At 35.8% G+C, this 17,197-nt stretch overlaps 1 protein-coding gene across 3 annotated transcripts; it reads left to right on the plus strand.

Annotated features, from left to right (window-relative positions):
* The first annotated feature begins 231 nt into the window (after positions 1-231).
* On the plus strand, positions 232-16,551 carry VCL1 (vacuoleless1 (VCL1)). 3 transcript variants are annotated; one of them, XR_016521506.1, is made up of 15 exons: positions 232-1,186; positions 2,289-2,579; positions 7,179-7,318; positions 7,472-7,577; positions 7,657-7,749; positions 10,180-10,269; positions 10,356-10,469; positions 10,634-10,741; positions 10,837-10,980; positions 13,122-13,176; positions 13,757-13,938; positions 14,141-14,270; positions 14,426-14,528; positions 14,808-14,905; positions 16,087-16,551. XR_016521506.1 is itself a non-coding variant. In XM_090303412.1 (15 exons), exons 3-15 carry the CDS (start codon positions 7,300-7,302, stop codon positions 16,246-16,248), a joined length of 1,347 nt encoding a protein of 448 aa, XP_090159538.1. In that variant the 5' UTR covers positions 232-1,186; positions 2,289-2,579; positions 7,179-7,299; the 3' UTR covers positions 16,249-16,551. The 3 variants fall into 3 exon arrangements, 2 of the variants coding, with proteins under 2 accessions (XP_090159538.1, XP_068494671.2); XM_090303412.1 differs by having other exon boundaries at positions 7,459-7,577; positions 10,837-10,910; XM_068638570.2 differs by having other exon boundaries at positions 10,837-10,910.
* The last annotated feature ends 646 nt before the right edge of the window (positions 16,552-17,197 follow it).

A 17,197-nucleotide genomic window follows, 5' to 3' on the forward strand; every position in this document is an offset into this window, starting at 1 on the left:
AATTTTTTTATTTAAATAAATTCCGTGTAGTATTACACAATTTTATTCTCATGTTTTATTAATAATAATATTATATATAAAAGTATTTGTATTTAAATATCAAGACTAGGTTATAACTTGTTAATTTAAATCAAATTATAATTGATAAAATAAATTCTAAATATACTAAAAAAAATTATTATTTGATATAAAAATATTCACATTTAAATATTATTAAACTTTTTTTAATCTGATCATATTTCTCTTTCTCGCTCTTTGACTCTCTGTTCCTGTATACAACTTTCCTCTTCCCAATTCCCCTGAACCGTAGCCACAGTGCGATCGATCAATGTTCACCCTCTGATTACATCCCAAACCATAACCGTAACAATTGCATTGCGCTCTTCCACCCACCCCCTCCATGGCCAATGTCTCCGTCGCCGCGGAGTGGCAGCTCCTCTACAACCGCTACTACCGCAAGCCCGAGCTCTACCCTATGCCGTGGAAGCACGTCGACCTCGCCCGCACCAAGGTCGCTGTCGCGCCATTCGGCGGCCCTGTCGCCGTCATCCGAGATGACTCCAAGATCGTCCAGCTCCACGCGGAGTCCGCCCTCCGCAAGCTCCGCCTCTTCTCTTCCTCCGGCCGCCCCCTAGCCGACACCGTCTGGCGCCACTCCGGCGGCCGCCTAATCGGAATGTCCTGGACCGACGACCAGACGCTCCTCTGCATCGTCCAGGACGGCACTGTCTACCGCTACGACGTCCACGCGAACTTGATCGAACCTAACCTCTCTCTAGGAAAAGAGTGCTTCGAGGACAACGTTGCGGATTGTGCATTTTGGGGGAATGGCTTGGTTTGCATCACCGAGGCGAACCAGCTTTTCTGCATCGCGGATTTCAGGAACCCTAAGGCGGTGAAGCTCGCGGATCCCATGATCGATGAGATGCCTCATTGTATGGCGGTGATTGAGCCGCAGTATACGGTTTCGGGGAATGTTGAGGTTTTGCTTGGCGTGGATGATGCTGTGGTGCTCGCTGTGGAGGAGGATGGCGTGCAGAGGCTCGGGGAGGGAGTTCTGCGTGGACCACTGCAGAAGATGGTGGTTTCACGCGACGGCAAGTGGCTCGCGTCGTTTACGCATGACGGGAAGCTTTTGGTGACTACTTCGGACTTGACTGGCGTTATCATCGAGAGGGAGTGCGAGGTGGGTTTTAGAATCATGCTTTGGGTGGATTGAAATTGTTGTGTTTGTTATGGGTTGGTCTGAGTGTGGGATTGTTTTTGGTGTTGAAGTTGAAATGAGTGTTAGAGAAATGCGAGTAGTAACCCATAGTCTTGGTCATGATTTTTATAATTTTTAACAATATTTAACGAAAAGAAAGATGTGTATCAGAACAAGTGTGTTTGCTAGCCCTCTTCATACATGTTATATTTTATGGGTTTTGGGAGGTGTTCATATAGTTTGTGGAACATGATCATGGTTTTAGAAAACAATCCATGACCATGCGCCATATTTGTCAAGGAATTTTTAGTCTCTGTCTCCATGACTGAATAGCACAGTTGTCTGCAACTTTTTCGTTATACCAAGGATCGTAATGAAACTTCAGCGCTGTGTGGTGACCACAATTTTAAAGCTTGGACATGGTACATTGCTTGGGAATTTTATTTTGGATGAATGTAGCCAAAAGTTTGGAGTAAGGTCAAGTCATTATTTGATAGATATCTTCGGATGGTGTTGACTTATTTAAGTATATCAAGTTCTAAGTTATGAAAATGGGGGTATATCTAAATCATTAACGAGACGTTTGTTTATGATCTTAATATTGTTATGGATGTGTTTTTGTGTATGTATAAACATAGACACACTGTTTCTATATACTTGTGTCTCTGTATATTCAAATTCTAGTGTTTGTATATATGCAAGTTGTTGTGTTTGTATATACAGATTGTTGTGTTTGTATATATTGAAAATTGTTGTGTTTGCATATATTCAAATTTGTAGGATACAGAAAGTCATAATGCTTAAGAATTTGTTGTTTGTATGCGTGTAGTGGAAGTTTGAATTTTGTGTTCTGCATCAATTTAATTTGTTATTTTGTAAATTATATTTTGTTGCCGCCATCATGTGCTGTTTAACACAAAAATGGGTGTATCTAATATTATATAATTTCTATGTTGTGAATTTTCTACTCTATTTGTTATGTGTGTGTTTGCGTACCTATAAACCATTGTTATCCTATTTCTCATTAGGTTTGGATTGGTAGCTTCCATGTCACCCTTAACTCTAATTGCTTTTGTGCATGCAGTCAGCCCTTCCTCCGGAACAGATTGCTTGGTGTGGAATGGATGCTGTGCTGTTGTACTGGGATGATATGCTTTTAATGATGGGTCCTGATGGAGAACCAGTTCACTACCTTTATGATGAACCAATAATTCTTATACCTGAGTGTGATGGAGTGAGGATATTGTCCAACACTAGTATGGAATTTCTACAGCGGGTGCCTGATTCCACTGTTTCAATATTCACAATTGGAAGTACATCACCTGCTGCTTTACTATATGATGCCCTGGATCATTTTGATAGGCGAAGTGCCAAGGTAGAGAGGTTATTTGTGCAATTATTTTACTGTTGCTAGACTGATACATCATTCTAGATTTCTGTAGTTTTGATTCTATGTAGAACATATGTTAAAGTGTCAATCTCTGATGCACCGATATACCATTTTTTGCCATGTACAGATACAGGAAAGATATGTTTCCTATCAGTATTCATTATCCTTTTATTTTAAAAAATAAAAAGTAAAATATCTGATATGGTTTGGATACATGTTTTCTGAAAATATAAAATTTGTGGATAGATTTGTCTTGACATGGTGGTGGTGCTGCATAACATCCCTTTTTTTGTCCCTGTATACAGAAGTTAGTGTTGTGAAAACTGGCTTGGTCAGTGACCTCTAGGGCAATGTGTCAATGGTCGGACTATTGGGTCACTAATTGACCCACTTTACATTAAAAAAATAAAAGAAAGATTTAAGCTCATCCACAATACTCTGATACTCCCCTTCATGCTCAAGGGGGTTGAAAAGAAGGAACCACTTTGAGCTTGGATCAAAAAGACAGTGGGAGAGCAAGTTTTGGTCAGAGCATCTGCATATTGATCAGTGGCAGGAAGATGACTAACTTTCTTTACTGAGAACCTCCTTATGAACAAGAATAGATCTATCTAATTCCATGTGTTTTTTTCCATGAGTGGAAAATAGGACTATGAGAGAGAGTCATGGTGTTTAAATTGTCACAGAGAATAAGTGGAGATGAATGAGGAACCTTCAGTTCAGAAAGTAAAGTCTGATTCATATGACTTTGGCTGCTGCAAGGGCCAGACTTTGTGCTGGAATGCCCAACACCTGTTTGCTTTTTTGGACAACCGAGAAACAAAATTAGGACCAAGATAAATTGAGGCATGACATGTAGACCTTCTATCATCAGGGTCTGAGGCCCAGTCTGCTTCACAATAAGCTTGCAGAGTTAAAGGAGCTTGATACTGTGCAGGTTGAAGATGAAGATCCAAAGACACAGTACCTTTGAGATACCTTAGAATTTATTTAACTGCTGTCCAGTGTTTTTCTAAAACATTTGACATGAACTGGCAAACGTTCACTAAAAGGCTAATTTCTAGTTGAGTTATAGAAACATACTGTAGAGCTCCTACGAATGAGTGACAAAGAGAGGCATCAAGAACAAGATCAGAACCTTGTTTAGTCAACTTGCAGCCAACAATCATGGGTGAAGAAATAGGATTAGCTTGTTCCACTTTTGGTTTCGAAGAAGATCATGAAGGTATTTGTTTTGTGTGAGAACCAAAGAGCATCTTTTTATGATATTACCTCAATACCAATAAAGTAGTCTAGATCACTAAGAACTTTGTGTGAGAAAATTGAGTTGAGCTGTGTTGTAGAAGAATCGATGCTAGTTATAAATTATAATGATGTAATCTACACAAACCAAAATGTAAACCACAACTTCTTGAAGAAAATACACTGAGTGAAGGAACACATTTCCTGGCTTTGAACAACAAACTAAGAAGAGTAGATTTTAATCTATCAAACCAGGTCTGAGGGGTTTGCTTAAGCCCATAAATTGATTTGTTAAGTCTGCATACAAGAGATTTATCAGGGTTCTTGTTCTTGCCGGTTGACTCGATTATCTTTGCGCGTCTACGACGATCACACGCCCAATTATACTTGCTTTCGTTCGTGCCTTTCTTCGATCAAACACTTGAAAATGCAAAGACAAAGGGCGCCCTAGAGGCCGTTTGCACTCCGGCGCTCAAGTTAGTATAGGGCTAGGAAACACCAAAGGTAAGCTGTAAAAAACTCTGTAATCTGTGTAAACTTGCGTAAGAAATTAGTGTGTAAATCGCTACCCCTTATATACTCTAGGGTTTCTGCTAACCGCAATTAGGTGTTACTGAGGGTGTGCCTTAGCGTCCCTATCACCCACTCTTAGGGCAATCTAGCGCGTAAGGCTCCCTTACTGGAGTGCAACCTCCGACGGGATGACCACCTGGGTACCAACTTGTGCACCTAATCTCTGGGGCCATCCGTCCTAGGAGTGCCCTAGCTGTTTACGTTCCATGCATGCAGTTTACCCCTGAAACGTGACCCTCACAGGTCGTATCTCTTCCAGTGGCTCTTTACTCGTGTTACGCTTGAACGCGTCATCTACACCACATGCATGGACCCCTCGTGATCTAGGCTTCTCCCTAACTGATAACTGATGTGTGGTCTGGGATCCTCCTCTCGTGGCTCAGCTCTGCTGTTCGAGTCACCGATGTCTGATCTCTCATCGTCCTCACTATATTGCCGAGGACACATCAGTACATCCTGGTGATCGACGCCTGACCACTCTTTGACACCTTGGCTCACTTGCCTTGCGAGACACTGGCCCACGCCGCTCGTGGGACCCAGCTTACGTGGCTCTATCATTACTAGCGGTCAACGACACCCGAGGACTGGTCGGTACAGTTCTCAAACCAGGAGGTTAAGAAATATGTACCTCTTCACAAAGAAAACCATTATTGACATCTAGCTGATTTATAGGCCACTTATGTGTGAGAGCAAGAGTAAGAATAATCTGTAGAAAAGTGTCATTGTAATCAAAACCATGTTGTTGATGAAATCTTTGAGCCACATGTCTGCATTATATTTATTAAGAGAGCCATTGGGATTATATTTTATTCTAAAATTCTACTTACAGCTGATGGTACCATGATTAGAAGATTGAGAAGTAAGAGTCCAAGTATATTTTAAGTAAAGCATCATATTCTTCTTTCATAGCAGTATGTCAGGTGGGACTGGCCAGGGCCTGTTTTGCAGTTTTTAAGTTCAAGGGGAGTTAGAAGGAGAGTGGGGTGGACATGAGACTTGACAATACAGATTTTGTTCTGTTTGCACAGACTGAGTATCAGATGGATGAGAGGGAGGTGCAAGATTAGGGACAGACTTGTGAGACTGATGAATTTGATGTTGGGCTTAAAGGAAGGTATGGATGTAGGCGCAGGGGAAGTGGTAGGTGCTGGAGATGACATAGTGAGAGGAACAGAAACAGAAGTAGTGGAAATAAAAGAACTATGAGACCAACTCAGTGTATGGGAACCAGGACTAATAAAAACATCTTTGGATATGCGACCATCAGCAGCATGGCACTTGTTGCCTTAGTGAGAGGTGAAATAGCCAAGAAAAACACACTCTTGTGAGCAGAATTGAAGTTTATGAGTATTTTAAGGTCTAAGATGGGGAAAACAAGAACACCCCAAAAATGTGAGAAAATGATAAACTGTGAATAGACCAAACAGTTTCTGGTTGAGTTATTTGAGAATTTATGTGAAGATGGATTTTGTAACTGCGAAGAGTAACTGCGTAAAACAAGTATAGAAAGTTATCTGAAACAGATATACTGAACTGCCTGTAACAAACATCTAAACTACCTGTGACAGACCCAACTGACTTGGAGTTAGTTAGAATATAAAGACAACCGTACAATGTGCCTAAACTAAAATATCTCTGTTGAGTAACACTACTCTAATACTGTGTAAAACCTATTTCATTGTTATATTATTTACTTTAATATGTATATTTTCGTTTTAATATACTATGTATTGCATATTTTGTGTTAAATATTTTTATTATGTAGTAGAAAACATATATAATAATACTTCAAAAAAAATGTACTTGATTAATAACTGCAGCTGTACACTTACAAAAATTGATCTCATATAAAGTACGTTAATTTTTAATTCACACTTACATATACATTCTTCATTTTAATTTTTTGAATGTGTATCTTAAATGCATTGTATCCTATATCTTCAAGAATTGACCCATTGCCTTATCTGGTAGTATCTTAAATAAGTGAATTCAATCAGTGCCATTTGATTAAATTCATATTTACTCACTGCCAAGTGCCAGCTAACTGGTTTTTCTTCTTTTACTAGGCTTGTTCTGCTTGTCTGTTGTAGTTGTTAGCGACTAGATGTGCTTTGAGCCATAAATTGATAGGCTAATTCTTACCAAGAATCTGTCCGTGTTAGATGTTTGGGTGTAGCCTTTTATTTAAATATATAAATATAGATTCACTAGTTTCTTCTCTGTTGAGCACTTTGATGCTGTTCTATTTGTGGAAGTCTGTAACGTTGCTATCCGATTTTATTTTATTTTAGTTTGTTAGTAAACAACAACTAAATTGAATAATCAAATATGTCTTACTTATTGTTAATATTTTAGGCTTTTACAGCTTTCTACACAAATCAAGTATATTTTAAATCATTAGAGTTGAACATTTCGAACATTGCTTTCTGTTGACAACGCAATATACATCTATTTTGCTACAATTTAAAGGAAAAGAAGAATGACTACTATTTCCAGTAATGGAAAATGTAGTTAAACTTGGCTCATTGAATCTGAGTTTATTTATTTATTTTTTCTAATTTAATGCAACAGAAAGGAAAATGATGGATCAATCAAACAAGAATTTTGTGGATGATTTATGACTTGTTTTCGGTATTAAAACTAAGAAAAAAGACCTTACTATATTTGGATCTTAGTTGATGTCTGAGGTCTTCATTTGGATTTTAATTATGGCATCATCAAACTGTTCATGCTTATAAATGAGATTCTGATTTTGTTGTCATTTCCCAGGCTGATGAAAATTTGAGATTGATAAAATCGTCCCTTCCTGAGGCAGTTGAAGCTTGTGTTGATGCTGCAGGTCATGAATTTGACGCTTCACGCCAGCAAACTCTCTTAAGGGCAGCCAGTTATGGGCAGGCCTTTTGTAGGTGAGTTTGATTTATATACTGGGGATATTTATATAAAAATGTTTTGTTGTCTTAATTACGTTGTTCTTGATAGTGAATGTCTCAAGATTAAAGAGGGACACACATATTTTCTGATATTTGCTCTCGGTAATGATATCCAGTTGACTTTGGCAGCAATTTTCAACGTGATTGTATCCAAGAGATGTGTAAAATTCTGCGGGTCTTGAATGCAGTGTGCAGCCCTGACATTGGCATTCCTCTTAGTATTCAGCAATACAAGGTTTTTAAGGCTTACTTGTTTATATCAGTGCTGAAATTGCCTGTATTGACACTGTACTGAATTAACTTTTTGTCATCAGTTGCTTACACCATCTGTTCTGATTGGTCGCCTGATTAATGCTCACCGACATCTGCTTGCACTGAAAATATCAGAATATATTGGGATGAATCAAGTAAGTTTGTGTGTATTGTATAGTTTTGTGCATTTTGGTTGATGGCTGTGTGGCACACCTAATGACTAACAAGATTGAAACTTCCCGTTATATGCTCAGAAGTTTGTGAATCAATGTCAAGTCTTGGATGCTATTTTGCAAATCAGAAATTTGTGCATCACTTGTCAAGTCTTTGATGCTGTTGCCATTATATTTTTTGGATAAAGAAGAAATTCATTAAGACAAAAGAAAGACAACTCCGATGAGTTAGGAGGATAAGAATTTTTCTTTATAACAAAAGGAACTTCAACAGGACACAATAGAAGAAAACTTTAATGAAGCTATGCTACCCAATCCTTCAACATATGTTAAGGAAATTCAGTCTTATAATATTAAAAATAGAGTATTTTACAGTTTGCACATGTGGAAGCTAATTGCTTAGTTTTATCTTTTGATGCACCCGTACTTCAATTTGTGTCACATATCCGGATCTGATACTCTAGGATACTTTACCGATACTTATCAATGATATATCCAATCTATGAAGCACTAATACTTTTATGATGGCTATAATTTATAATTTTTTATTTTGACAATGTCTAAAAAATGTGATCTTAATTTGGATCCGCACAATTGCAATTATATATTATTGTATTTTAAGAATTTTTATACATTTTTAAATATGAATCTGCCACGGATCGTATTGTGTTATTTTCAAAATAAGCGTATTGTCGTATTGGATATGCATTGTATCTGGCACACACCAGATTCATGCATCATAGGTTTTAACCCAAGGTTGCTGCTCTTCTCATCCAAAGAAATCCCCTTAAAAAATGCAAGAATTACACAACAGCCATGTGCATCAAAGTATAGCATGCATATATGGTTGACTGTTTTATGGACCTTTATTAAGTCCTGCTGATGTACCATTTGTTTCTTCCATGCAATTTGTCAGTACAGAGGAAAGCACTGACATAATTGATAAAACAGGTGTCTTTGCATATTTCTTCAATGCATGTTGTAAATTGTAATGTCTTTAATAAAATATATGTCAACTCAAGGAGCAATAAGGAAAAATGAATCTAGATCTGGACTGAGGATATCCAGGCTAGTCAAATGTCATTAATGGTGACAACTAGACCTTTTTCTGGATGCACCCTCATGTAACTGGGATACGTGGGCAGTGTAGGAGGTTCTGATGGAGGCAGGTTCTCAAGGCTTGCTGATATGATTATGTCAGATAACTGTGGTGATTGGAAAGGTCATGGCAGAACAGTGGTTCGATTGGAGTTGAAAACAGGTGCAATGCACACTCTAGTTGTCAACTAAATATATATTAATCTAATCTAAACTAATTTAATAATTAGTATGACAAGTTCTTATTTTAGCTATGAAAATTAGAAGGAAATCCACTGAGGGCAAGCTTCAAATGCATGGAATATAGAATCATTAAAATTAGAGCAGCAAATAAGAGAATAATATCAAAGAAGCAAAATGCCATTGCTGCCCTGTGGCTGCAGCCATTCTGAATTTCTTTACGATCCATCCAATAACTCCTTACTTCCTTCCATTCTTTTCATATTCACATTCCCTTCTGTGTTGCCAAGTGTCCAGTCTTTCAGTGCCATCTTTCTCATTCATAACAACCTCCGCTACTACACTTCCCAAATCATTCTCTATTCTACCTATGTGCCGCCTCCTTTCTACATTATACACAATTGGATGGAGGATGAGGTCCATTACCTGCAGGGGTGCATCAGAAGACACAGGTCCCAATTTCCCTCTAACTATGAACCTGCACCTAACTAATCACATGCACAATGAACCTGAACACTGAACTAAGCTAAATTAATTGCCATTAGATATTTCAATAACTTTGTTACACTAATAATCACTTGTGTTGTGAGGCATATTTAAGCATTACTGCCACAAGTATTGACAATTAGATTCAATCACATTCATTTACTCTCAACCACTTGTCACACAAAATTAACTACTATTGGACATTTCAAAGTTTCAATAACCTCACTACACATTAACCACCTGCGAGACATTTAACTGTTAGTGCCACAAGCACAAATCGATAGTTGTATATAATCACATTTTTTTACCCTTAAACCCTTTGTGAGAAAAAGTTAAACCATATTTACAGTTGTGCGTAACCATATAAAATAACCATGCTGTCATTTTTAACCACATTTTATGGGTGGGTGCTGGGTGGAACATTCCCAGTGGTATGATAGTCACTACTCTTCTTTATATGCGGGTGTTTAGTATAAGAGTACAACTGAACTTGTATGAAAATACTATGTGGATCTAACAACTGCAGCAACTGAATAGACTGTTTTCTTCTCTTTCTCTCTCCTTCTTGCCATAAATATCATCAGCACATTAGCAGTCTTCTTTAAGTATACATGTGAGTTTGATATTTTTGTGACTGCTTTTGTGTAGGAGGTGGTGATAATGCACTGGGCATGTTCAAAGATAACTGCTTCCTTGGCAATTCCTGATGCAGCTCTTTTGGAGATTCTGCTGGATAAGGTTCTCCTCCCCCCACTTCAAGCTCTGTTTGATAATTCTTTCTACTTTCTTGCAATAAAGCTTGAAATTTCTTTTCTTTTACTCAGTTAAAACTGTGCAAAGGCATATCCTATGCAGCGGTTGCTGCTCATGCAGACAAAAGTGGCCGAAGAAAGTTAGCTGCCTTACTTGTTGAACACGAGCCTCGTTCATCAAAACAGGTGCTATTCTGATTCTCTTGTATTTATACACGTTGAAATTAATGGCTTATTAATCTTGTCCCCTTCCATGCATCTTTCAACCCATTTTCTTGGCTTGTATTTATTGTCCACCATGTTTTATCCAATGCTATTTTATTATTGTACTCATTGATTCTTATGTTCAGGTTCCTCTCCTGTTAAGCATTGGAGAAGAAGATATAGCCTTGATGAAGGCGACTGAATGTGGGGATACTGATCTTGTTTACCTTGTACTTTTTCATATTTGGCAAAAGGTATTGGTTCAGGAAATCTTAATATTTTATAGTCTGTTATGTGATGTGTATGGAGTAAAATGAGTTTATTTTCAATGCTCGATTCTTCTATGCAGAGGCAACCATTGGAGTTCTTTGGCACTATACAGGCCCGACCTTTAGCACGGGACTTATTTGTGACTTATGCACGGTATGTGACCTTGAACCATTTTCCAGAAGCCAAGAGACAGTGTGGATCCTCCGAGTTATATAATATTAAGGTCACTGCTAATTCCTAACCAAATAAAGAAAATAAGATGCATACACTAGTGTTTTTAATGTAATGGCAAACTGTACAATATTGTGTTATGATAACAAACCAAATAACTCACTTCAAAAAGCTGATATAATACTAGAACTAGACTTACCAAACTTCCAAAAGTTTGCTCAAGGGAGAGGGATTGCCCAAGTTTTATAAGGAATATTTTGATCAAATTTCTAGCCAATGTGGAACATCTGATTAATTGAATATTAAATATTAAGTGGGATGCTACCAACAGACTCTTGGACATTCTGTTAACTGTTAATGGTAACAATCTTGTCACATTCTTTATTTACAGTGTAACCTGTGCCCTTGCTGTCCAAGTTTTCGTACATGTTACACAAAAAAAAAAAATCTCAAAATGTTTTGTTTGCTCTAAATTACCTGCCTCAGTCTTTCTTTTATGGCCCCAAAGCATTTCTACTGTCATGTGAGGTTTGAGGTAACTGTCTTATTTTGCAATTCCTTGGAGCTCTAATTATCAATGCTGAGTTTTGCTCCCATGTTCGTGATGAAGTGTGCATCTACTCCATAAAATGCCACATGGACATGTTTGCATTCTGTTATACCAATCCCAAATCCTCTTGTAGCTGTAGGAAAACGTTGTGGTAGGATTGATTGATTGAATTAGAATAGCAACAATAGCTTTATCCTGGTAGGTGAGATCAGCCATATGAATCACATACCACAGGTTTCATTTTAGTAATTTTCTCTAGTATCGATTTTGGCCTCCCTTTAGCCCTTCTAATAGAACTAAAAATCATGCAATCTACTTTGCTCATTGGCCCTAATGTGGCCTTCTTTGTCCACGTTTTGGTTTTTGATTAGTATTAAGTTGAATGTTGAGGGTTTAACACCGTCGTCGTGCTTGGGCATGGGACTGACTATGAGACCATAGGCAGAGTTAAAAATAATCTTACCACAACCATTTACTACTTCCCATGCATCACTGGCTACTATTTATTTAGTGCCTGTTATGGTCCTACTGTACAATTCAATGTTCATTTTGCTTCTTTAGGGACAATTTACCTCAAAGGTGCAATAAGTATCAATGTTATGTCAAGAGGATGTCAGTAGCTTTTATGAATCTGTCCATGATTTTTTTCCTAGGCGTTCCCATTTGTTAACCATAACTAAAAACACATGATTTGAAATGTTCAGTGTAACAGTGTGTCTGTGGAGAACATGTATTTTTAAAAAAAAAGGAAAATAGGTGAAATATGATGGTTAAGGTATAATTTTAATAACTAGTATAAACCTTTGTATATTAATATTCATGCCTTTTAGCCTAAACATAGTTGTTCCTCTTAAGATGATCAAAACCAAAGCCAAATGGTTTGAAGTAATCAATGTGTGATGGGACCTCAACCTCAAGAAGAGGGCCTGGGAATCATATGTGCAAAAGAACAAATGAAAAAAAGAAACAGTTGGATGGCATTTGTGGTCGTCAGGAATCCAGTCGTTTGGCAGTTAGAATTGGAGTTAAATAGGAAGATGTATTGTATGTTAGGGAGGCTAAAATATTCTCAAAATGAGCTGAATTTGTGGAGTCAGTTGAGAAGAAGTAACTGCTGTGAAGAAGCATCCTCCTTTTTTTATTAATATTAATCAACAACAGCAGATACATATTTCTCTATTGCAATTCTCTAATTTCCTGATCTTTAATCTTCTTGCTACCACTATCCCAGTTCATTGCGGATCAAAAAAAAAAACCACTATCCCAGTTAACTGCTGTGAACATCCTTTTTTTATTAATATTAATCAACACAGATACATATTTCTCTATTGTAATTCTCCAATTTTCTGATCTTTAATCTCTTCTTGCTACCATCCTAGTTTTTGCATATTCAATCTCCTAAAACATATCATCCATTCATTAATAATTACATCTTAAATGGTAAAGTTGGGAGGTACACATTTAATAAAGAAAGAAAGGCAGGGAAGGGTGAAATGTAGTGGTTAAACTAGAAGATGAACAGCATTTTCTATGTTGTTCATGTTTTTTGTTTAGGCATATTTGTGTTCATGTGTTCTTATTTGATTTATTCAATGTTAAAAGGGCATGTCATCCTGGAATTAATGACCACATCTCAATTTCAGGTTCTATAAACATGAATTTTTGAAGGACTTCTTCTTATCAACTGGACAACTTCAAGTATGTTTTCATTCTTTGCAATGATTTGCTTGTGTAGTTTCTAATTTTGAATCTGTACATATGAGAGAAAGGGAAGGAGGGAGAGGACAACTTTTTTTATTTTTAAATTATATAATGTTATAAAAATAAATAAAAGATGAGGATATTAAGGTTATTGTAAAAAGAATATCAAAGTAGAGAATTTTTATTAGAAATGATGTTTTAATCCTTTCCCGTTCGCCCTATAGCCTCACACCCCCAAATATACCACAAACGTATGGGTGATCGGGTTATTGCCATTTCACTCAGACTTTTTTTGTGGAATTGTCTATTTATCTATCCACACATCCTGATTACACAGCATTTTATTATTTTGTTTTCTTTTTCTCCAAATATGCCTTTTACATTAAGCTGGTCATTGGTCTACTATCGATTCTGCCTTGCAATTTTTTTATGTTGCAACTGTCTGAAACTTTATAATCATACTTGTTATGCCTGATATTTTGGATTTAATCAAGTCTGCCAGATCATTTCCTTGTATGCTCAACATTCTTTCTTTTCATTTAAATTCTGGGATTTAGTCTAAAGTCAATCCTTGTAGGATGTGGCATTTCTTTTGTGGAAAGAATCATGGGAACTTGGGAAAAATCCGATGGCAAGCAAAGGATCTCCACTTCATGGTCCTCGAATAAAACTTATTGAGAAGGCACAAAGTCTTTTTGCTGAAACCAAGGAGCATATCTTCGAATCTAAGGCAGCTGAAGAGCATGCAAAACTGTTAAGGTGTGACTAATTCTTGTCAAATCACTAGGACTATAAAATAATCTAGCATTTTATTTGTTACGCTTGTTGTGATAATATCTCCATATATGTATGAAGAGGCTGTTCATATATTTCTGGAGAAACTTTTAGACTTTGGTATGGGTTGAGTAAATATTCATTTCATGCGATCAAGAGGAACATTATTACACTGTTGCTACTGCAGAATTCAGCATGAACTTGAAGTGACTACAAAGCAGGCCATTTTTGTGGACTCTAGTATAAATGATACAATCCGTACTTGTATTGTCTTGGGAAATCATCGAGCTGCATTGAAAGTGAAAACAGAATTTAAGGTTGGGAAATTACATTAATAAGTGCCTATTTGCACTAATAATTTGTTGACACAAAATCCAAAAATATTAAAATAGAAACTCTTTTAATCCCCCTATCCCCCTACTTTCTCTGTAAATTATTTCTTGAGGCACACAATTTCGTTTGTTCTCCTCAGGTGTCTGAGAAGAGATGGTATTGGCTTAAAGTTTTTGCTTTGGCTACAATCAAGGATTGGGTTGCCCTAGAAAAGTTTTCAAAGGAGAAGAAACCTCCAATGGGTAAGTTTTAGACTAATATTTTCATTTTATAATTTGTAGGGAATTGGAAAGTCTAGACTGCTAATCTGAAATGAATGGGTGAGATACATATGTTTATCATCACTGTGAAGAGTTCAGCATTATGTTAATGAAATATTAGAGTGGTGCAAATCAAGCATTTTGACTCTTTGTTTTATATTTCAGCGCAGAGGAAATGAACTTTTTCTTTATTTCAGCTATGCTAGCTACTAACTAATTACTACTCTAACATTCAATACCTACATGTTCTGGTATCGATAGGTTTTAGGCCATTTGTGGAGGCATGCATTGAAGCAGATGAAAAGGCAGAAGCCATTAAATATATCCCAAAACTTGCAGACCCTCGAGAAAGAGCTGAGGTATTTTGTGCTTGTTCCAAACGACATAATTCTTTACTTTTCATCTTAACATGTATCCATACAACATGATTGTGAGATTTGAATTAATAAATTGAAATGGTATGGCTAAAAAGGATTTTATGGTTATGGCTAAAAAGGCACATTCTAATAGTTATCGTATGATAAACAATCTAGGGCTAAGTCCGTTTCAAATTCCATCCTCTATCATAGTTTTTTCTTATAGTTCCTTGAACAATTTCCCTTGTTTCATAAATAATCATCATGTCTCCTGTAAATAAAGCCTACAATTTGTGCCGAAATTGACACAAAATTTTGCAAAAAGCCATAAACCACAGCTAAGTGGAATAAGTGTTTCTAAATAGAAAAAAAAAATTCTCTTCGCATATTTATAGTTAATAAAGTTATCAAGGGATCATAAATATAAATGTCATCAGTATTGCCTAAATTCCTACCCTGCCTGTGATCGTAATTATCTTAATCTTCATCACCTCAATACTACTACTATTTTTGTTGTTACTATGATGCAGGAACAGAATTAGCCTAGAGATATTCTTGGGGAATTGGGTATTTTTTTATTTAAAAACAAGTACAACTAGGCATAGGATAAGATATCCTATAAGATAGAAAATTCAAGTTGCAACTCGGATATTGATGAGATTAAGAAATGCTGTAAAAAGGCTATTTATCCGAAACAACAACTCCATTGAGTAGCCTTCAGTACAATGTCGAGCTGAAGTCAAACTAATTTTTATATCGTTGCAAGCATTGTGTTGTGCACTTCGAGAAAGGTTACAAACTGTAGCATCATATAAATAGAGTACAATTTTGAGCACAAAGTAGAGCTTTTATAAAAAGTGAGACTTTGGGTTTGTTTAGATTAACTTCTAAGAGAAAAGAATGTGAAGAAAAAAATGAAATAAACTCTTTTATAAACTAAAATTAGCTTATGCATAAACTAATTTGTAAAATGTTTCTCATATTAGTTATATTTTGAAATTAGATTTCTAACTTGTGAATACTTTAGTTTTAGTTTATGAAAAAGCTTGTTTCACCTTTTTCTTATTTTCATATTCTTCAAGTGTTTATAGAAAAAATGATCCTAACTGACCTTCTATCTGAAATTAGTAAATGAGTTATCCCCTTTTAGTATAGTTTTGTGATTTTTTGTTTATCTTGGACAGTCTTATGCTCGAATTGGTTTGGCGAAGGAAGCCGCGGATGCTGCATCACAGGCAAAAGATGGTGAATTACTTGGTCGGTTGAAATTGACTTTTGCACAAAATGCGGCAGCTTCATCAATATTTGATACCCTTCGAGATCGGTTGTCTTTCCAAGGTGCTTAATTTTTTCACAGTTTCCTTCTTCCTTATTATTGTCTTTTAGGAATATTTATTGTGTATATTGTGAAAAAAAAAATAATGTATCTTATATGCTAATGTCGAGTGGTAAATGTGCTGAGATGGTGTCTTTTTTAGTTTTTCACCTAGTTTGTTGCTTTTTTTTTATTTTTTTTTTATTTTTTTTTTATCTTTCTGTATACCTGTATGCTAATAAGAATACAATTTGTCTGAGTAGTGACCACGGCTGAGTTGAATTGTATTAACCATTGCTAAATTCTTATTTCATTTATTTTGTTTGTGTGACAATTCTACCCCTCTTAAATGCTTTTTTTACATAAATGCATATCTTATATTTCATATTTTTAAATTGGATAGAATAATTTATTTATTTCACTATATTTAAATAAATAATTTTTTTAAATTTTAGTTTGTGTCAAAGTTAGTTTTTAAAAAAAAATATTTAATGTAAGATACTTAGAAGTAGGAAATGAGTATGGAAAATTTGATTTTCTTAAGTGAAATTCTATCATCTATAACAATAATAAAGAGAATTACTTCACTTAATAAAATGAATTTTACCACAATTAGAGTTTTTTTTTCTTGGTAGATTATTTTATTATTTTTGTTCACTTGTATAATTACACAATCTCTGATTCTTGCTTTTTCGAATTTTTATTTAAGGAAGTTATCTATTTTATTTTAACTAAAAAAAGTAAATGAAAAGTAATGGTTTTATTCCAACATTCCATTGCTAAACGAAACAAATGTTTCTAAAACTTAATTAAGTATTAGAAAATTAGCATTAAAGAGTAGTAATAGAAATAATTAACAAAAATTATTGAAATCATTCTTATGGTTCTATTTGAGAAATTCCTTGCGCTGATTAGGGAGTCTTTTTGTTTGAAAATAGTTTTCTATTTTCATTTTCTGCTATTTTAGTGTTTTATATAGT

This window comes from Phaseolus vulgaris, chromosome 6 (genome assembly GCF_051622355.1).
Source record: "Phaseolus vulgaris cultivar YP4 chromosome 6, ASM5162235v1, whole genome shotgun sequence".
Classification (NCBI taxonomy): Eukaryota; Viridiplantae; Streptophyta; class Magnoliopsida; order Fabales; family Fabaceae; genus Phaseolus; species Phaseolus vulgaris.

Coding starts and splice junctions, on each gene's coding strand:
- VCL1 (XM_068638570.2), top strand. CDS start 401: ATGGCCAATGTCTCCGTCGCCGCGGAGTGGCAGCTCCTCTACAACCGC. Junction 10,270..10,355: donor TGGAGATTCTGCTGGATAAG/GTTCTCCTCCCC, acceptor TCTTTTACTCAG/TTAAAACTGTGCAAAGGCAT. Junction 13,939..14,140: donor GAGCATGCAAAACTGTTAAG/GTGTGACTAATT, acceptor TTGCTACTGCAG/AATTCAGCATGAACTTGAAG.